Here is a 19,902-nt window from a genome sequence, read left to right as displayed (position 1 = left end):
TCCTCGCTGATACCGCCCCGCCGGCAGGGGGCGTTCGGCGCGGAGCGGGAGGCGCGCGGTTGGCGCGGAAGGGGCGGGCGCGGCGCACGCGCGTTGGCTGCGGCGTGGCGCGGCACGTGAAGGTCGCGGCGCGGCGGGACCCGGCGGTACCGGTGGCACCGGGATGGACGCGTCCGCCGCAGGGCTGGGCGCTGCCGATCCGCAGCTGCAGCGCTTCATCGAGGTGGAAACGCAGAAGCAGCGGTTCCAGCAGCTGGTGCACCAGATGACCGAGCTCTGCTGGGTACGGGCGGCCCGGTTCCGGTCACCGCCGCGGCGGGTCGCGGTCGTGGTGGTGGGGGGGGGCGGGTGAACCTTTGTCCCCAGGGGGAGAAGGGAGGCGGGGGCAGAATGGAGCCACTATGGGAGCATTGTGATCCCCGGGGGTGGGGAGGACTCGTGGGGAAAGGCAGGACGGGACTGGGAGGGTCCCGGTCGGGGGGCCTGGATGGGCTGGAGAAGGGTCCCGAGGCAGGGGAGGGTCGGGCCGCGGTACGTCCGGGACCAACGGGTCCCCCGCTGTGTGCAGGAGAAGTGCATGGACAAGCCGGGCCCGAAGCTGGACAGCCGGGCCGAGACGTGCTTCGTGAACTGCGTGGAGCGTTTCATCGACACGAGCCAGTTCATCCTGAACCGGCTGGAGCAGACGCAGAAGTCCAAGTCGGCCTTCTCGGAGAGCCTGTCCGACTGAGCGGGACCCGCGCCCCGGCGGACACCGGCCACCCCCCGCCGGCTCCTGGTCACCGCTGCCCGAATGAGCCCGCGGCGGCAGCTCTGGGGGTTAGGATTTAATTCAATGCCAAGCTCGGGGAAGTTGCAGCCAGATGAGAGCCCACGGCAGAGGCACAGTCGCTGCTCCCCGGGGCAATGTGCTGCTCCTGGCTCCGCGGGCCAGCAGCCGGCTTTGTGCTGGGACTCCGGTGCTCCTCAGGGAGTGTTTGCAATGCACCCATTCGGTTGAATGGAGGGGTGGTGATGCTCACGTCTGGGGGTGCTCCCAGTGCTGATGTGAACGTCAGCTCTGCGTGAGGCCAGCCCGTGACCGCTGCCTTAATGGTGCTGCACAAAACAAACCCTCCTGGGTAGACACAAGCCCTGTAGGTGCCATTGCTGCTCAATCTGGGAGAGGTACCCTTAGGGAGAAGAGCTTGCTGGGCACAGTGATCATCCCAGGCAGTATCACTACTGGGGACTACTTTCCACAGGTAAATCATTCATGTGGCCAAAGCGAAAGGTTTTCACACTGCAGCACAACTCTGTCAATACTGACCGCTCCATTAACTGCTTTCCCCTGGTCAATGTTAATAAATATTAACTGGGTCAATTTCTAACATGAGATTCTCCTTTGTTCAGGCAGATGGCCACTGAGGACTGAAAATCTGGCCTTGCCACTCCCCCTCCTTCCCAGTGATCCTGCTTATTTTACAATTAGTAGGGAGGGGGTATAATTATCTTTTGGCTAGAAGGTCTCCTCTGAATTGAGACCTGTTGCTCAATTAATTTGATCCCATGAATCTAAACTTGTTTCTGGGAGAGGCTGTGGCTTTTCCTCTTCTGGTGCCCTGTAAAGAAGTAGTTTCTTTAGACTAAATGCAGGAAATAAGTAATCCGGTACTTTATAACCTCATGCACCTTTACCTGTGGAGGTGACTGGAGGGAAGCCTGTGACTGTGTCTTCTTGACCTCTGTCCCCAGGGCACAGAGAGTAGCTTCTAACTGGCAAAACAGCAAACTCCTCACCTGCGCTCTGGAAAGGCAGCATGGCATTTCAGCAGTGTTTCCATACTGCATGGCTCTGGGAAGCCTAGCATGACCACTGGCAGTGCCTTGGAGCTCTATACAGGAACCTGCTAAAGCAGTTCTGCAAGTGTCCATCTGCCATGGGTGGCTGGAGACGGTGTGTGAGTTCCTAACACAGGTAGCTTGGGAACAAATTCAGGATGCGTTCAGCAGAGCTATGCAGATAGAAACCCATGTAAGTGAGGACAAGGCTGTCTAGTTATCTTTCAGAAACTTACCTCAATAGCTAAGGACTCTTAGGTCGCCCCTGTTCCCAAAGTGATTCCCACTCCTGTCCCTATCTTGAATTTCTCTGGAGCATCAGCACGGTTCTTCCTACCCTGCAACCCCTCAGGCCGTTCAGCACGGCGCAGCTCTCGGTACAAATGGAACATGAGCCACTCGGTAACTGAACAGAACGGTTTTTAATAGATTACAGTCAGCAGGCGCTTCGTCACCTGCACAGCAGGTACTGGATGAAGAGGTTGGTCCCTCTGTAAGAGCCACAGCAGTGGCAGCACCACGGAAGTTTTCCCATTTTCGCTGTACTCTGTTCTTGGATGTGAATCTGTAAATAAATTCTAGCAGAGTGAGCAAAACAAGTACTTGAATGAATACTCTGGGTATGTCATCTTTTCAGGCCAGACAGCCATTTTCTCTCCCTGTCATCTCAGCACCAGGTTAGATTAGTTTGTAACTGTTAATCTTCTATTCTTAAAAGGGCTGTGAGGCCTCCCCACGTGTGGTCTCCAAACTCAGTAAGGGTTAGCACTGTGTTAGTGCTGCGAGCCTCTGGGCAGCTGAAGCCTGTGTCCTGATTAAGGGCAGATGGATTCTTCACGTGCAAGAACACTGAAGAGGCACCAGATCCCAGGAGCTGGGCAGTTCCCAAGGCTCCTGTCTGTAGCCACAGGAAGCTGCTGTTCCTGTCAGCCTCCTGGCAGTGGCAGCTCCCCCATCTCACACCTGAGGCTGGTGTAGCAGCAGCTGAGGCAGCAGAGCTGCTTAGTGGTGGGAGCAGAAGCTAGCAGTTCAGAGGCTTCCTCACACACCCTCACCTTCCGCCTCCTCTTCTGTGCTCTGAGAGCCTTTGTCCTCTGAGGGCAGAAGAGGTTGGTGCTGACACGACTGGTGTCTGTCTGCGCTCCTCCACGAGGCACGCAGGTCTGTCCTGCCCTGCTGGAGGAAGAGGGGCAGGAGGCTGGGGCTGAAGGGCACGTCCCTGAAGGCGTGCAGGAGAAAGATGCCAGACACGATGGTGAGAAAGCCGCTGATGGCGCCGATGATGTTGTCCAGCACCATGTGTTGCCACTCCTTGAAGAGGATGGCAGAGCACATCATGACTGCTGTGGTGAACAGCACGTAGTAAATGGGTGTGACCAGAGATGTGTTGAAGATGTCCAAGGCTTTGTTCAGGTAGTTGATCTGGATGCTGATGCAGATCACCAGGCACACAAGGAGCACCCAGCCCAGTGGTTCTTTCAGGACTGGCTTCCCAGAAAACAGTTCTTTCAGAGCAATTCCCAAGCCTTTGACACAGGACACAGAAAGCGAGCCAATGGCAGAGCACACCAACACATAAACCAGGATGTTGGTCTGTCCGTAACGGGGTCCGGCCACAAAGATAAGCAGAAGGGTGCTCACCAGGACACAGACAGCAAATACAATGAATCCTTGGGGAAAGAAGAATTAAAGATCTCTACCAGACAACAGCAGTGCCAGTGACAGATGTAACTGAACAGCACTTAGAGATGGAGGTCTAGGAAGGTGGCAGAAGGCTTGGGAAGCCCTACCTGAATTCTGTGGGCTGTGGTGGGATAAAGAGGAAAGCACCACATCACAGGAGTACCCGGCCCTGCCAGAGCACTTCCTCTAATCAGCTGCATCATCTACCTGTTACTCTGCTTTGCTCCTCTCCTGTGCTTTCTTCCTCCATCTCCTGTGCTGTTTCTTTCACATTTAAAGTGTGGAGACTCCAGTCCTTTCCCACCACAGAAGGCAACCCACAAGCTATCCTAGACACAGGGAGATGTTTCCTTCACTGATGTACAGAATAAGAAACAGCTCTATTACTCTTTAGTTCAGTCCTTCCCAATCTATCCAAGTTGTATCCTACCTTCTACTGTCATTTCCAAGCCTGAATTGATAGGACCCTTTATATTTAAGTACCTGGATCTTTCAGCTTCTCTGCCATTGACGCCAGGCTGGAAACCTCTTCTTCCTGTGGAGCATGGATCACCATCACTGTGGAGCCCAGGATACTCAGGATGCAGCCGATCTTCCCATGAACATTCAGCTGCTCATTCAGGAAGGTGGAAGACAAAACTGCACTGAAAGATGGTAAAAAAACCCCAAATCAATGAGGCCAAGAGATGAAGTACCTGGGGGAAGAGAGGGAGCAAAGCAGAGCAACTGCATTCACTACTAAGGGGTGGCAGGTGAGGTAAGGGTGTTTCTGAGGCTGCTTACCTAACCAGGACACTCAGAGCCCCCAGTGGAGTTACCAGTGTTGCAGGGGCAAAGGCATAGGCAGCAAAATTTGCTGCTTCTCCAACTCCCACTGCAAGAGAAACGCTGTCAGGTGAGCATCAGAGGAGCAATTCAGCATAATACATCAGTCAGAAGAGAGCCTCTGTTTCCACCTGAGCAGCCCATGTTTCTCTGAGGTTACGCTGCGCAACCAGGAAAGCACAGCACCAGCAAGAACAAGCAGAAGCCTGATACAGGTTCCCCTGCAAAGGCTTTGTGGTTTTGCATGGTGATCTTTGCTCACATTAGCAAGAACCACAGGAAAATAGTTCCACAATGTTCTCAAAGCAAAAAGGAGTTTTGACCCATGTTTCTAAGTCATGTTCCAGTCCTTCCAGGGCAAGCTTTTACAGCTTTGTAAAGGGTAACTCAAGTAAAATTGATTAATAACGTTGAAAAGTGTAAACCACAGCTGCTGAAACTGCTGTAGCACTAAACCCACAGTGCTGGATGTGCTGTTATAACTACATTGTCTGGGCAGGCCATGTCAGGAGCACTTAACTCAGTTAGACCAGCTCCTCGACTCCTGTTTAAGCAAAGAAACCTGGTAATGCATAAGAATTTAGAATATACAGAGTTGTGATGAGATCAACAGCATCCTCAGATAAAAATGAAGCAAACAATGTTCATAATAAATAAAACACAAAAGCAACTGGAAACCATGACTAATGCACTCGTAAGTGTGTCCTTTCACAACGTTAGAGCAGGTACTTACTGCAGAGCAGTCCTGCCCACCAAAGCCATTCCTGCAGGTATGCGTGACCTCCTTGTCCTAAGTAAGAAAGAGCAACAAGAAACCTCAGACCATTGCTCTCCACAAGTACCTGAAAGGAGGTTGTAGAGAGGTCGGGGTTGGTCTCTTAAGTAACAAGTGATAGGACAAGAAGAAAAGGCCTCAAGCTGCACTGGGGAGGTTTAGGTTGGACATTAGGAACAATTCCTTCACCACGAGGGTGATCAGGTATGGAACAGGGCAGTGCTGGGGTCACCGTCCCTGGAAGCATTCACACACCGTGTAGATGAGGCCCTCAGTGCCGTGGGTCAGTGGTGGCCTCGGCAGTGCTGGGGTAAAGGTTGGACCTGATGACCTCAAACGTGTCTTCCAACCTGGCTGATTCTATGATTCTATAAGCTACCCAACAGGCTTATCATGCCAGAACAGCCGCGGGGAAGCGAGCAACTGGGATCAGCCTGATCTCCAAGCACAAGGCTGCCTTGTCACACACTGGCCATGCGCAAGCACTGATTCCTTTACCCTAAAAGCAAAGATTTTACCCCGGTTTTGCTTTTGAAAGAGCAGTTCCAAGGTCCCGTTCTATGAACATGCCCGTGTGGCTACGGGCGCTCCCCTGTGGAAGAAGCCTACTTTTGAACCAAGCAGCCCCACAAGCAAGGAGGAGGCAGCCAAGGCCCAGCGCTGTCCCGGCGGAGGTGCCGCGGCAGTGACAGCGCCGAGGCCGTGAGCCGGGGTCCGGCTCCGCCGTCGGCTCAAGCCCCGGTGCGTCCCGCGCTCCCCGCTCCCCCTCACCCGCCGCCGCCCCTCTTCGCCCCCCGGCCCGCAGGCGGCGGTACCTGCCCTGGTGCGGCCGCGGCGGCACAGCCGGAGCAGCCCCTTCTTCTTGAGGATGAAGCTGCCGCCGATGAAGGCGCTGGAGGCCAGCGCCAGGCCCAGCCCCACGTAGAACTGAGGCCGCCCGCCCTCGGGGCCCATGGTAGCGCCGCCGCCCGCTCCTTCCGGTGCTCCGGCACAGGCTCCGTTCCGGGGGAGGGCTGTTGCCGGCGCACCGAGTCTGGCTTCCGCCCGGCTGAGCGGGCCCGCGTAGCGCCGGGCAGGCCCAGCCGGGGGCTGATCTCGGTGGCAGTGCGGCCCCAGGGCTCGGACAGGCGCAGGTCCCCCGCCGCGGGGCTGCCGTCACCCTGGGTTTCAGGCTTGGTGTTCCTGGCGAAGAAGGGGAGATGAGTAAGGGCAAGGACGATGCTCCGCATGAGCTGGAGAGCCAGTTCGTGCTGCGGCTGCCGCCGGTAAGAGCCGTTCGGTCTGGGGCAGCCGTCGCGGTTACGTGCGGCTCATTCGCGTTTACCGGAGCAGCGGGCTGGCGACACGGGTTGGCAAGGCAGGTGGAGCCGGTTGTGAGCCCGCGGACCTGGCACGGGACATAGGAGCAGGCTGGATGCTTTGGGCTTTGGGTGGCCCGTTCCCACTGCTTTGGGCTGATTTTCCATGGCTTCCTCTTAAGAGGAGGTGACACAGAGCAGGAGGCTGAGAAGACAGCATAGAGGATCAGGGTGGGAACCTGAGGCACCGCGGGTGCTGGCTCTGCAGTTGCTGTGGCTGTCAGTGCGCTTGATGCTGTGGGTTGGATGCTTGAAGCCAAGACTGCGTCATGCTGAGACCACAAGAGCTCGGTGATGGGAGCTGTAACTGCCCGCAGAGCTGTGTCCCCGGCAGGGAATCGCACTGAAGTCGGGGGCTTCACCCCGCTGTCAAAGCTGTTTCATGTCCTGGGGGGTGAAGGGCACTGGGAATAGCAGAGCCGCAGAGATAATGTACTGGGAGGAGGGTGCCGTTTTCATTGCAGTTGTCTGTATTGGCATGGCAGGGGTGCTTGAAGCTGGGTAGGCTGGGCAGAAACCTTTGGTGATTCTCGGAAGCCCATCCACTCCTGACATAAGGCTTTCCAACCTTCCCAGGAATATGCCTCCACTGTGCGGCGAGCGGTACAGTCTGGGAATGTCAACTTGAAGGACAGGCTCACCATTGAGCTACATGGTGAGTGAGCAGGATCGGGGCATCTTATAACTCCTCTGACAGTCCACAAGTGAAGCTGTGCGACTTGCATGTGTCTTCCCTTGATATCTTTGCTGCCCAGGAGCGTGTTGCTCAGTTTAACTGTTCAGTGGCAGTGCTAACCTGTCCCATGGCTTTCCGCAGCGGATGGGCGCCATGGGATAGTCCGTGTGGACCGGGTGCCACTGGCAGCCAAGCTTGTGGATCTGCCCTGCATCATCGAGAGCTTAAAAACCATTGACAAGAAAACCTTCTATAAGACAGCAGATATTTGCCAGGTATGGGCTGTCCTCATCTGCCCCAGCAGCTTAATTCCTTGCTCCCATCTCCAGGAAAACCCCTGTATACTTTGGCAGCTGGACACCCAGTATAACATGGCCAATTTCGGTGTTCTCACAATATTAGCAGTTTAAAATTCATTTAGAAATCCCATTTGCAAAGCATGAAACGTGATTGTCCTTGTAACAGCTTACCTGCTGCTGTGTCTGCATATGAAGTGAGCTGGGTGTGGAATACTGTGTTTCTCATACCCCGTGCCTGGGAATCCCCTTGGCTCACCCGTGCAGTGGGCAGTCGCTTCATTTTCCACAAAAGCTTTCACATCCTTTTGTCCTTGTATAACAATAAGCACCCTTTGTGTTTATGTGGGGATTCCAGATGCTTGTTTGCACTGTGGATGGTGATCTGTACCCCCCTTTGGAAGAGCAAACTGTGAGCACTGACCCCAAGGCAAACAAGAAGAAGGACAAGGACAGAGAGAAGAAATTCATCTGGAACCATGGCAGTGAGTAGAGGCTGTGCCAAACAAACAGCTCCATCCCACTACCCCAGTGTCCCCACAGCTATTGAGGGCACTCACCACTGCCACGTCTTGCCTGTGGTGCTGCTCTTTTCAGTGCTGTCTCTGTTCCCAAAGGGATCTTCTCGCTGTTGGCACACAGCTCTCCCATTAGGCCATCTGCCTGACACATGCAATCTGTTTCCTCTGTCACAGTCACTCTTCCCCTGAAAAATGTACGGAAGAGACGATTCCGGAAGACAGCTAAGAAGAAGGTGAGTTGCTTCTCACACAGATACAGGAACCAAGGCAGAGGCATTAGGGCTGTGTCTCTCTCTGAGCCCAGAAAACATTGCTTCACGTGTTTCCTTGCCCAAGATGAGGGTGAAGGATTGGTAGTAGATTTAAACATTTCCTTGGGTGCTTCTTCCATGTTTTTCAAGATGCTCCTAAGGGGAAAATCCTCTGTGCAGAGAACTGCTGGACCCCATTCCTGTGTCTGCCCTGCCACAGTGCATCTCTTCCTGCTTGTAGAGAAGGAAGACTTGCATGGAAATGGAGCCCCGCTTGTTCCTGCTTTCCCAGCTGAAATCTCTCTATGCATAAGCTGTTCCCTTCCTCAACAAGCAATGCTACAAATAGAATAACTGTCATTTCAGCTGGGGGAGTGACAACAGATGGAGCTCAGAGACTGTCTCTGTGCATATGCACAAACCAGGCAAGGTGCTGGGGAGAGGCAGCGCTGTGAGGTTGAGAAGACTTGTTCTTCTGTGCTTTGCAGTTCCTGAGAACTATTTCCTGCTATTTCGCATGACATTTGGGAAACAAATTACTCAAGACATTCTTATAGCTCACAGGAGAGATTTGATGTCACTGCATTAAGATTCCTGGCTGATTTAAAAGTGAAAAATTAAACCACCTTTTGAGTGAGGTGCGAAGGAGCTGAGCTGACCATCCGTCAAGATACAGCACCTCAAAGACTTTCTGCATACACACCTAAAGTCTTATTTCATAGCCAAGTACAAAAGTGAGAGCACACAGCCCACCAAGGAGCCCTGTACAAAAAAGATGGGCTGCCTTCAGGAGGTGCATAAATTACTTCTAGGGTGAGGATGAGCAAAGGCTGAGCAGAAAGCATAAGAGAAGAGAGGCTTGAAACAAGGCTCTGTCCAGAGGTGGAGGGTTGGAGCTGGCCAACATCAGCAGCGTGCGCGAGGCATTTAACAATTTCTTTGTTCTCTTTCCCCTCTCTGGCCTAGTATATAGAGTCTCCTGATGTGGAAAAAGAGGTGAAGCGTCTCCTGAGCACAGATGCTGAAGCTGTCAGTGTCCGTATCCTTTTAGGAGAGAAAAAAGCCCAAGTGGGGGACAGGGCACTATGTGTGACCTGGGGGTTCTGGAAAGGAAACAAGTTCAGCTTAGTATTGGTGTGAGGGGCTGCAAGACAGAGGTACAAGAGGCACTGAAGTTTTGGATCTTCATCTTTGCCTTGTTCAGAGCTCGTTGTTTCTTCATGGTAACCTTTCTTGGACTGTAGTATTGTAGTGAGCAGGAACTGAAGTAATGGCAGAGGAGAAGTCATCAAACAAAGGGGCTGGGGTGGTTTGTCCTGGATAGCCATAGCTGCAAGGCCAGACTTGCTGGAGGGACAGTGATCCGCTGCAGGTTTTAGCATTCTTCCATCACACTGCATCTTTCATGTTCCTCTTTTTCCCTTGACTCATCTGTTCCTGCTGTCAGGCTGGGAAGTCATTGCTGAAGATGAAACAAAAGAAGTAGACAACCATGGTTCGCTCACCAGCCTGGACATCTCCTCCCCAGGGATGTCAGGACATAAGCAAGGCTCCTCAGGTGCAGTGAGCAAGGCTGTTGTTTTCTTTCTAGCCTCTAAGTAAATCAGTTGGCCCCATTCTCTCTGGGCTAAGCCCTAACCAGAGCAAAGGAGAGAGGGTGTTGAGGGAGGCACCCAGTACTGACATGGTCCCTGGCAGGCAGAGGGTGTGAGGAGGTCATCAGCTGTGCTTTTTCTCTTCTCTTCCCCTTAGAACATGATGAACTACGGGAGATATTTAATGACATCAGCAGCAGCAGTGAAGATGAAGATGAGAGAGATCATCATGACGATGAAGACCTGAACATCATGGACACTGAGGATGACTTGGAGAGGCAGCTGCAGGACAAGCTGAATGAGTCTGATGGGCAGCAACAGGAGAATGAGGGCTCCAACCAGATAGGTGAGTGGATAGCAGAGCACAGTAGGATCACCAGGGTGCCAGGCAGCCTGCACTGCCCAGCTCTGCTGCTGCTGTGGGTCTGAGCTCACTCTCTCTTCCAGTCATGGGGATCCAGAAGCAGATTGACAACCTGAAAAGTAAACTCCAGGAGACCCAGGACAGGAGGAAGCGCCAGGAAGATCTCATCATGAAAGTGGAGAACCTAGCCCTCAAGGTGAGAGCTCTCCTGGAGGCTCTTCAAGTCTTCTGCTTAGCACTGGATTGCCATTAGATCCAGCAGACTGATTCTGCTGCTGGCCTGGAAAAGGCATGGGTCTGGGCTTGCTGGGTTAAAAATCATGGAATCCCAGGTTGGAAGGGATCATAAGGATCATCTGATCCAATCTTTCATGGCAAAAGCAGTCTATACAAGATGCCCAGCACCCTGTCCAGCTGAATCTTAAAGGTATCCGATTTTGGGGAATCCACCACTTCCCTGGGGAGATTGTTCCAATGGCTGATTGTTCTCATTGGGAAAAATTTTCCCCTTGTGCCCCACCGGAATGTCCCTGGGAGTAACTTGTACCCATTAACCCTTGTCTTTTCCATGTGACTCCTTGTAAAAAGGAAGTTTCCATCTTCTTTGTAGCCACCCTTTAGATTTAAACATGGTGATAAGGTCTCCCCTGAGCCACGTTTTCTCTAGGCTGAAAAAACCTTTAAGCCCTTCTTGTAGATGGAGGTGACATTTGCCTTCTTCCAGTCTCCTGGGATGTCCTCTGATCTCCACGACTTCTCAAAGACTATGGAGAGCGGCCTTGCAATGTCAGCCAGCTCTCTTAACACCCTCGGAAGATACCATCTGGGCCTATCAATTTTTAGGGGTTGGGATTGCACACAACTGCAGGGCTGGTTGTCCGTGCAGCCTGGGGCTTGCTGCACTCTTTGACACTTTGTACTGGCACCCATTCAGGTGAGAACACACCGGTGACTGCGGTGTCTCATGTTTGTCTCTGCAGACGCGTCTCCAGGCTGTGCTGGATGAGTTCAAGCAGCAGGAGGAGCGAGAGAAGCAGCAGGTGAGGAAGCTCCCACAGTGGAGGGGGAAGAACTGGGACACGATGTGGTTCTAGGCTTGACTTATGATGAAGTTTTCTGAGTCTTGTACCACACCAGGTCAGCTGTGCCTGTACCTTATCTGTAGTTGCAGGAGCTTCCAAGCAGAAGGAGGTGTAGGAGATGGGGTTGGTTACAGCCTTCCTTCTGGAGGAGCAGTGACCCAAAACCTTGGACAAACAGTCCAAGGCTGTCAGGATTGCTGCCTGGGGTAAAACCTGACACAGAAACCCATGTACAAGAAGGGCAGTGGCTGTAGGGCCTTGGCACATTTCCTGCCTGGGCAGCTCTGCTGAGTTTCAACCAGGTACCAAGGCGGGAGGTTCCCACTCCCGCATTCCTGTTCTGCCCCAGAGATGCCCAGGGATGGCTCCCTGCAATGTACAGGCAAAGCAGCACCAACGTAGGTGGAAGACGCACAGAAACAGAAGTGCTTGGGCTGGAGCTGCCAGGAGTCCCTGCCATGCCATATTGCAATGCCTCACTCTCTCTTTTCAGATGACATCCCTGCAGGAGCAGCTGGAGTCCCTCATGGAGAAGTGAGGAGTGGGACGGGGTCCTTGTGCCTGCGAGCAGAGCTGGAAGAGGTGTTATCTGCAGTGCTGAAGTCTGTGCTCTAGTCACACATCTCTGCTGCTGGGCATGTCCAGTGCTGGTCTCACATGTATTTTTCTGGGCTGGGTTTGTGGAGCTAAAGAATTGAACTACGCCTGTGACAGCAGCCAGAACACAGGATTTACTGTAAATATTCAGCACCATTCTCCCAGAGGGGTTTAGTTCCCCCTGGGACAGCTTTCTGCATCTTGGTGAGCTGTGGCCAGGTAGGAACTTGTGTGTGAGGAATACTTGTGTCTGCAAATCAGACTCAATAAAGAACTGTTTCCAGCCCTTGTCTGCTCCTCTATAGTCTCCAGAGCACAGACTCCAGAGCACAGAGCCTGTGACTGCCTCTGACCACGCACAGCAGTTCTGGGTTCATTTGCTGAAGTGCTCCTTCTGTGGCTGGATAAAGGAAGGCTGGGGAAAGGAGCCCTGTGAGATGTCATGCAGTGGAAGGAGCGAAGCCCTCCTGATAAGGGAGTTTCTTTAATTCCTCACAGACTGGGCAGGCAAATCCCAGATTAACCTGGCAGGGTGGGAAGAGGATTAGAAAGGCAGTTCCAGAATGCAACAGAGGGCACCAAGGGTGTGCCACGGTAGGACACCCCTCTGTCAGCCCAAAGTGCAAGGGAAGGGGAGAAGGCTTCCAAGCTGTGCCCCAGCACAGAGCTGGGAAGGCCAGCAGCAGCCCTGGGAGATGACATGTGTGCAGATAGTCAGGAAAGGGAGAGACCCTGAAGAAAACGTGGAGCTCAGGAAGGGCCTGAGCTTGGCCGTGTGCCTGTGAGCTGCTCCTGAGGGCCAGCAGGAGCAGCCATGGAGGAAACCTACCTGCTGAATGTGGAAGGGGTCAGGAAGAAGATTCTGCATGGAGGCCAAGGGGAGCTACCAAAGCTGCAGGATGGGAGCAAGGTAAGTTGGCTTGGTTGTTGCACCAAAGCCCTAGGAGAGGGGAGTGGTCCCAACACCACCATCCCTGCCCGTTACAGTTAGAGCCCCTGCTCATGAGCCGTGTTCTGGGTCTGTGGTATGGGGAGATCCCATCTTCAGGACATCTCTCTCAAGAGGGAGGTGCAGGAAGGGCTGTTTTGGGCACAGGCAGCCACAGGGGTGCCAATGGGGAGCTGTTTGGGGTCTCTGATACTCCCCAGCCCATGGGTATGGGCAGAGTAGTGAGGGTTCTGTCAGATCCTGGTGTATCCTGTGACAGCATTCTGGATTATAAAGTGGGATCCAAAGAGAACAGCAAGATACATCACTGATGGGTGTTAAGACACTCCACCATCTGCTTGCTGTCTTAAGAAGCATGAGAGGGAAGGAGGCACAATCTCCTGCTGTGAATGGAGAGCTGCCAGTCAACCCAGCACGTTGCTGGGAGCAGGCTTGGCCCCACATCCTGGCCCCATGGCAGAGGGATTTGGGGCTAGTGAGGAGCTGGAGGTCTCTCACTGATCAACGCTGAGCTTTCTCTGGGGCAGATCACCTTCCACTTCCAGACACTGAAGGATGACTTTGAGCGGACGGTCATCGATGACAGCCGGGAAGCTGGCATCCCCATGGAGATCATCGTGGGCAAGATGTTCAAGCTTGAGATCTGGGAGACGCTGCTCAGCTCCATGAGAACTGGGGAAGTGGCTGAGTTCTGGTGCGATGCCATTGTGAGTGAGGGGCCCATAGGCACCCACCCCCCTCCTTTCTGCAGGACCAGGGCACACAACCATGTACCCAGAGATACCCCAGCCTTGCCTGGTGCAAGCACTGAGTGCTCAGGTGTCACCATTGCACCAGTGGGCTACCGCAGGGGAAGGGGTGCAGGCTGAGCAGGGTGCTCCCCCTCCTTGCAGCACACAGGCATGTATGCCCTGGTCTCCAGGGGCATGCGGAGGATCGCAGAGGGCCGGGACCCCCTGGAAGGGCAGAAGCACCGCTGTGGCATGGGCAACATGTTTGACTACCATAGCACGGGCTATGATGACCTGGATGAGCTGCAGCGGACGCCGCAGCCCCTCATCTTCATCATGGAGCTGTTCCGGGTAAGGGGGATGTGGGGATGGGGGAGATGGCCAGGGCAGCCGCTCAGCTCCCGCTGCCCGTGCAGGTAGAGGAGCCCTCGGCATACAAACGTGACACGTGGGCCATGAGCAAGGAGGAGAAGCTGGCGGCGGTGCCCGTGCTGCACAGCGAGGGCAATCGCCTCGTGCTCCGCAAGGAGTTCGCACAGGCAGCAGCCAAGTACCAGGAGGCTGTCATCTGCCTGAGGAACCTGCAGGCCAAGGTGAGCAGGACCCGGGCACCTCCTGTCCTCCCCGCTTGGTTTCTTCAGCAAAGCACTCCCATGCATGCCAGGGAGGGGATGGCCACAGCCATGAAACACTGCCTGTGGCTCCCCGGGGCAGGAGAAGCCATGGGAGGAAGGCTGGCTGAAGCTGGAGAGGTTGGTCACACCGCTGGTGCTCAACTACTGCCAGTGCCAGCTGGAGCTGGGCGAGTACTACGAGGTGCTGGAGCACACAACAGAGCTCCTCCAGAAACACAAAGGTACCTGTGCCCCGCATACCACCCTGCTGTGCACACAGCCCCCAGGGAATCTGTCCTCTGGATCCCCCAATCGTGACAGCACTCATCCCGTATCCCTCTGCTTGTGATGGTGCCTGTGTCATTTGGATGCCCATGGCCACTGCAGAACCCATGTCCCAGGTCTCCCTGCCCATGATGACACCTGCACCCTGTATCCTCTACCTCTAGCCCATGACATCCCACATCATCCAGATCCCCCCATCCACCACGATTCCCCTTCCCCATGATGATCCCTGCACCCTCTACCCCCCCGGGTGCCCACAGTGGCACAGGTAACCCTGCCCCTGCCTCCAATAGCACCCACCCCTGCTCCATGCGCTCTGTGGCCCCTGCGTTCCCATGGTCTCCAGCCCCTGCGGCTGGTGGCCCTGAGCTGCAGGACCCCCCGGGGGCTCTCCTCTCCTGGCAGACAACGCCAAGGCCTACTTCAAGCGGGCGAAGGCTCACGCTGCTGTGTGGAACGAGCGGGAGGCACGGGAGGACTTCCTGCGGGTGGCTCACCTCGACCCCTCCATGGCAGCCGCCGTGAAGAAGGAGCTGAAGCAGCTCGGGGAGAGGATGAGGAAGAAGCACGTGGAGGATCGGAAGCGCTACCAAGGGCTCTTCCAGCCACCCCGGGGGCCACAGGCCAGCAAGGGGCAGGAGAGCGGGAAGGTGCTGCAGGAAGGGGCACCCCAGGGTGAGGTTGGGGTCCCAGAGACCCCTGGGCAGGGGGAGTGGGGCACAGGGATGGGAGAAGCAGAACAACCAGGGGCTGACCAAGCAGAACAAGGGACCCCCAGGGCTGGGGGTGAAGGGGCAGCACCAGAAGTGACCCAGGGGCAGGCTGCAGAGGTGGAGGGGAGGGGTGGGACAGGAGTGCGGGAAGAAGAAAACCTGGGCACCTCTAGGGCAGAGCCAGGAAGGTGGGGAACAGAGAGGGGGGCAGAGGAGGGAGGTGAGAAAGAAGAGGAAGGGGAAGAGGAAGAAGAGGAGGGAGAGAAGATGGAGAAAGAAGAAAAAGAGGACAGGGAGGAAGAAAAGGAAAAGAAGATAGAGGAGGACAAAGGGGAAGACAGCCCACAAGCAGAGAAAGAGAAGAAGAGGAAAGGGGAAGGGAAGAAGATGGAGGAGGAAGTAAAAGAGGACAGAGAGGAACAGAAGGAAGAGAAAGACAGTAAGGAAGAGACTCCACAAGCAGAGAAAAAGGAGGAGGGGAAAGAGGAGGGAGAGGAGGGGGAAAAAGGGGAGAAGATGGAGGAGGAAGTAAAAGAGGACAGAGAGGAAGAAAACGAAAAGAAGGTAGAGGAGGACGCAGAGGAAGAGAGCTCACAAGCAGAGCTGCACAAGCTGTCTGCAGGGCACTGTGGGGCAGCGGGAGGGACAGAGGCAGCATGGTTCGGACAGGGACTGGAGCAAGGAGCCAGCAGGGCACAGGACGCTGGCACAGGGACCGTGGCCAGGGCTGAGCCAGGCAGAGCCCCAGAGTCCTCCAGTGAGGGACCCCCAGAGCTGGATGAAGCACCCGGGGAGGTGCTGGCAGAGGGGAGCAGCGGGGAGCAGCCAGCAGGCACTGCCAGAGGGGAAGGTGATGTCCCAGACAGCTTCACCCCGGGGGCAGGGCTCCAGGCTGGGCACGCAGGGGCAGGGGATGGGCTGGATGGAGGAGCAGGGGTACCCCCCAGCCCCACAGCAGCCAGGGAAGGGGGTGATGCACCCGCAGGGCCCTACAGCGAGAGCAGAGAGCTCGGGGCCAGCCCTGAGAGGGGGCACAGCACAGGCGGCGGGGATGCTGTACACTGAGAGGGGAGCCCCAGGGCTGGGGCATGGCCGAGCACTGACACGGGAACAAAGCTGTCCTCCCTGTGCCATCGCTGCAGCACCCGCCTGCTGCCACCCTGCCCCAACTCACCGGCTCCAGCACCGCGCAGCCGGGCACCGCTGAGCGCTGCTGGCTCGGAAATAAAAGCTCTTTCCCGGCACCACGGGCTGGATCTGTTCCTGGATGGGACCCACTTCCCTGGTCACCTCCTGCCTTGCCCTGGAGCCTGCGGCACAGGGATGGGGCAGTTTGTGCCACCCTTCACAAAGGCTGTGGTTCACCCCCATTTAAGCTCCGGAAAGTCCCTTGGGTGAGAGCTGTCCCCATGCAGTAGCATCCAAGCAGGGATGAGAGCAGGCCCAGCCCTACAATGGCCAGCCCTGGCCAGGCTCCACATGGCAGCTGAGGCTGGGCTGCGTCCCATGGGGCAGGGAGCCCCCAGCCCTGCCCTGGGCTATGAACCAGCTGAGCCCTCGCTGTGCCATGGAGACACAGGGAACATGGGGCAGAAGCACCCGGACACCTCTGGGCCCTGGAGACCTAATGGAGCTCCAAGGAGAAAACACGGAGGGAGAGGACTGCCCACCCAACATCCCACTGCTGCCTGCCCTGCATCCCTCTGCTGACTACTTCCTTCCTGGGGCTGAAGGGTTTCCCACAGCACATATTCCCAGGTGAGGAAGAGGGACTGTCCCCACACAGCCCCTGTCCCAGGATGCTGCATGGCCCTGGGCAGATCTTGCTGGAAGGGGATGAAGGAAGATGGTGGCTGGAGGACACATCTGTGTCCAGGGAGCCCAGGGCTCCTGCTCTGCTTCAAATGGTGTGGACACAGGGATAGCGGTGGGCCAGCAACCCTGCAGGAGCAGCGCCAGGGTGGCACAGTGCTGGCAGCTGCTCTGACTCAGCCGAGGTGCATGGATAGAAGAGGCCAGAGCACTGATCTGGGTCTCAGTATGAGTACAAATTTATTCTCCTTCCAGAGCAGAGATGCACGAAGCAGAGAGGACAGCAGCACCACGGTTACCAGAGCGTTAGCCAGCCTGCTCCCCTCCCTGCCGCATCCCAGCTCCCAAACACAGCCCAGTGGTACCCAGTACCTGGCACCAGGGCCAGCTGCTCTGCCCTCATCCTGCCTTTTCCTTCCTTCAGCTCCCCTCTGGCTGGGTACTCCCAACCTCACCCTCAGGCCAAAACCTCTCTCCTCCCCTTATCCCTCAGTCCTGCCATTGGGATAACAGGAAATCCAGCCAGGTCTCACGGACTGGAATATGGTCCTTCACAGCAGCCAAACACACAGCATGCTTACAACCAGCCTAACATCAATGCCACCACTACTGCATGGCTGCTGCCTGCCTGCATGTGAAAGGGGACAGCAGGGACAGTAACTCGCACTGCTGCCAGTGGACACTGCAGCACAACACCTCAAAAACCGGGCCATGGGGCTCACACTGCCCAATCCCCACTGTGGGCACCGCTCACACCTCTGCCAGCTCTGCCTTGGTCCAAATCTCCCAAACAGATCACACCACATCCCACCCCAGTCCGCTACAACAGCCCTGTCCCCGCCCTCGCAGCAAGCCCTGCTTTGTGCAGGATGCTTCACACCAGCACCTGCCTTGCTCTGCCCCGTCCCAAGGGCTCAGGCATCTCATCGCTGTGTCCCCAGAGCACCAGGGCCATCTCAGCCCCACTCTGGGCACCCCACAGCACCTGACTCTACCTCTTCCTCGACATAACACAGCAAGAGACAGCCAGACTGAGGGAGCCTTTGGGACCAGCAGCACCACTGCGCTGCTGCCCATTGCAGAGCAGTCTCCTCCCCTGCTGCCTGCTTCTGAGTGCCTCCAGACCCTTGGCCCAGCTCAAACTGAAGGACAGCAGCAGGGCAGCTGCTTTGGGGTGGCAAGGAAATGCCCTGCCTGTCCTGCTGCCTGCCTGCACTGCTCCTCATCACAGGCCCCAGGGCTGGAGCTATGGTTGGAGAAGTCCCTTCCTGAAGCACTGCTGGCTGCAGGAGCCAAGGCTTCCCAGGGATGGAGCCAGGTCCGGGTAGGACACGCTCTCTGTGCCACAGCTCCCCAGCAAACTAGGCAGGACTGGGTACCTGATGCTGGTCCAGCCCTCCACTGAGCTCCCCTCACAGCAGCCCTGCTCCAAGGCAGCATCAGCAACAGGGAAGGTGCTGGTCCCTGCAGGAGCAGAGGCTGGGCTGGACTGAAAGTGAAGGGCAGCTGCACTTACAGTATTAGAATTTAATGGAGTGAGTCCATGAGAGTATTTAAGTACAGAATATATATATATATAACATACAGAAATATATGCAAATTAGATGATAAGGCTCTGTTATAAAGACCATCTCAAGATAAGGCTACTAGCTGGGCTGAAGCTCTCACATGGACTCATCCCTTCTCCATAAATCCCCCAGCCTCTCCCCACCAGGCTGCATGTGCCTGGCTGGCTGCAGAGCCCTGGCTGGCAGAGAGAGTTCAATCCATAAGGCTGGCAGCTGGATGCTGTTAGAGAGAGCTCTTGTAAAACCTGGGTGCCTCCAGGAATGTTTTGGTGCCCATAAACCTGGAGCAGAGCTGAAGAGCAGTGGGATGCTGAGCTCTGCATCCCCTGAGGGCTGCGGGGAAAGGCAGCAGCCTACAAGTGCCAGGGGAGACAGGCAGCTTCTGCTGCTTCAGCTCTTCCTTCTGACCTTTTCCACCCAGGCCTGGGCACTGTGGCTGTGACCAAGCCAGCCTCCTGGGAGCCCACAGTCCCACTCCTGCCTGGCCTGTGTTCCCCTGAGATCTTCTGGGACTGGCAAGTGTCCTGCACAACCGGCTCATAAGAGAGTCTGTGCGAGGTCTGCTGCAGCACAAGGAGCGTGGCAGGGAGGGGAAGGGGAGGAAAGCAGCCAGGTAGCTGGTTAGGAATAGCCTCTGGCTCGCAGGAGGTGTTAGATAAGGGAGGTCATACCTGGAAAAGAAACACAGAGGTCAGGACACCAAGACCTGGAGCCACCTGGTTAGAACTGAGCTGCTGCAGAGCCAAGGAGGATCAGGTTCAGGGATGGCAGAAAGCAGGCCAGCAGAGAGGAAAGCTCCCCCCTGTGTGTGTTAGTGCTGGCACCAAGCAACACCTCCCTCAGTGCAAGCATGGGCAGCTTAGGCCCAGGACCAAGTGCTGCTCCTGGGTTGGAGCACAGAGGGACAGCAGTAAAACCAACACCAAAACCCACTGGGCAGGTTAAGTGCCATCCACGCGTATCCCCCAGTCCCCATCCCTGCTGTGCAGAGATGTCCATGAGCAGCGAGGGGAGCTCGCACCATTGCTTCCGTCTCGCCCAGTAATGATGTGTCCTGGAGAGGGGTCTGGGCAGGGATGGAGCAAAGAGGTGGCTCAAGGTGGTCACTGTAGACTCTATGCTGGCAGGTCTGTCCATCTCTGCCATGGGGAGCCCTGCAGGGTGCAGGGTCCACAGCAGGGCAGAGGCTGCTTTGTGGCTTACTGAGAGGGTCTATTTGGTCCGTACTCTTGGCAGCATCTCCTTGTGGGTATAAAACCTCCTCCTCATCCTCTCTGTGCCCAGGCCACACACCAGTCCCAGCAGCACTGTGGCAGCAGAGCTCTTGGCTGCAGGCGCTGCAGGGGCCCGGCCATCACAGAGAAGCTGGGATCGGGACAGGGCTCC

At 55.8% G+C, this 19,902-nt stretch overlaps 4 protein-coding genes across 5 annotated transcripts; 3 read left to right on the top strand and 1 right to left on the bottom strand.

The window, feature by feature from the left end:
- Positions 1-163: 163 nt before the first annotated feature.
- TIMM8A (translocase of inner mitochondrial membrane 8A) lies at positions 164-982 on the top strand (the record flags this gene model as incomplete). The annotated part of the gene is made up of 2 exons (XM_080624826.1): positions 164-283; positions 569-982. The coding sequence occupies 2 exons, from the start codon at positions 164-166 to the stop codon at positions 728-730; spliced, it is 282 nt and encodes a 93-aa protein (XP_080480952.1). The 3' UTR covers positions 731-982.
- Positions 983-2,308: 1,326 nt separating this feature from the next.
- Positions 2,309-6,082, bottom strand: LOC308224658 (magnesium transporter NIPA2-like). Of its 2 annotated transcripts, XM_080624813.1 has the most exons (5): positions 5,920-6,082; positions 5,063-5,119; positions 4,288-4,378; positions 3,988-4,148; positions 2,309-3,491 (listed from the first exon to the last, which is right to left on the bottom strand). In XM_080624813.1, the coding sequence occupies exons 1-5, from the start codon at positions 6,056-6,058 to the stop codon at positions 2,863-2,865; spliced, it is 1,077 nt and encodes a 358-aa protein (XP_080480939.1). In that variant the 5' UTR covers positions 6,059-6,082; the 3' UTR covers positions 2,309-2,862. The 2 variants fall into 2 exon arrangements, with proteins under 2 accessions (XP_080480939.1, XP_080480938.1); XM_080624812.1 differs by lacking the exon at positions 5,063-5,119.
- Positions 6,083-6,139: 57 nt separating this feature from the next.
- On the top strand, positions 6,140-12,123 carry TAF7L (TATA-box binding protein associated factor 7 like). The gene is made up of 11 exons (XM_080624811.1): positions 6,140-6,369; positions 7,039-7,117; positions 7,280-7,413; positions 7,793-7,919; positions 8,130-8,188; positions 9,173-9,245; positions 9,654-9,764; positions 9,959-10,147; positions 10,249-10,361; positions 11,146-11,205; positions 11,741-12,123. The coding sequence occupies exons 1-11, from the start codon at positions 6,304-6,306 to the stop codon at positions 11,783-11,785; spliced, it is 1,056 nt and encodes a 351-aa protein (XP_080480937.1). The 5' UTR covers positions 6,140-6,303; the 3' UTR covers positions 11,786-12,123.
- A 535-nt stretch (positions 12,124-12,658) lies between these two features.
- On the top strand, positions 12,659-16,201 carry LOC308224491 (aryl-hydrocarbon-interacting protein-like 1; the record flags this gene model as incomplete). Its single annotated transcript, XM_080624471.1, has 7 exons — positions 12,659-12,754; positions 13,321-13,500; positions 13,687-13,875; positions 13,941-14,117; positions 14,239-14,380; positions 14,829-15,394; positions 15,698-16,201. The coding sequence occupies 7 exons, from the start codon at positions 12,659-12,661 to the stop codon at positions 16,199-16,201; spliced, it is 1,854 nt and encodes a 617-aa protein (XP_080480597.1).
- Positions 16,202-19,902: the final 3,701 nt, after the last annotated feature.

The sequence above is a fragment of the Psittacula echo genome, assembly GCF_963264785.1.
Source record: "Psittacula echo genome assembly, chromosome: 8".
NCBI lineage: Eukaryota > Metazoa > Chordata > Aves > Psittaciformes > Psittacidae > Psittacula > Psittacula echo.
Note: the sequence above shows the minus strand (reverse complement) of the source record. Positions and strands in the feature narration are given on the sequence as shown.

What these genes read in the sequence shown, in the direction of transcription:
- LOC308224658 (XM_080624813.1), bottom strand. Translation starts at nt 6,058, where the DNA reads ATGGGCCCCGAGGGCGGGCGGCCTCAGTTCTACGTGGGGCTGGGCCTG. An exon ending in CCGCGGCCGCACCAGGGCAG is followed by an intron (nt 5,120 to 5,919) that starts GTACCGCCGCCT and finishes TTTCTTACTTAG; the next exon opens with GACAAGGAGGTCACGCATAC. An exon ending in GTGGGCAGGACTGCTCTGCA is followed by an intron (nt 4,379 to 5,062) that starts GTAAGTACCTGC and finishes TTTCTCTTGCAG; the next exon opens with TGGGAGTTGGAGAAGCAGCA.
- TAF7L (XM_080624811.1), top strand. Translation starts at nt 6,304, where the DNA reads ATGAGTAAGGGCAAGGACGATGCTCCGCATGAGCTGGAGAGCCAGTTC. An exon ending in GCTCACCATTGAGCTACATG is followed by an intron (nt 7,118 to 7,279) that starts GTGAGTGAGCAG and finishes GGCTTTCCGCAG; the next exon opens with CGGATGGGCGCCATGGGATA. An exon ending in ATTCATCTGGAACCATGGCA is followed by an intron (nt 7,920 to 8,129) that starts GTGAGTAGAGGC and finishes CCTCTGTCACAG; the next exon opens with TCACTCTTCCCCTGAAAAAT.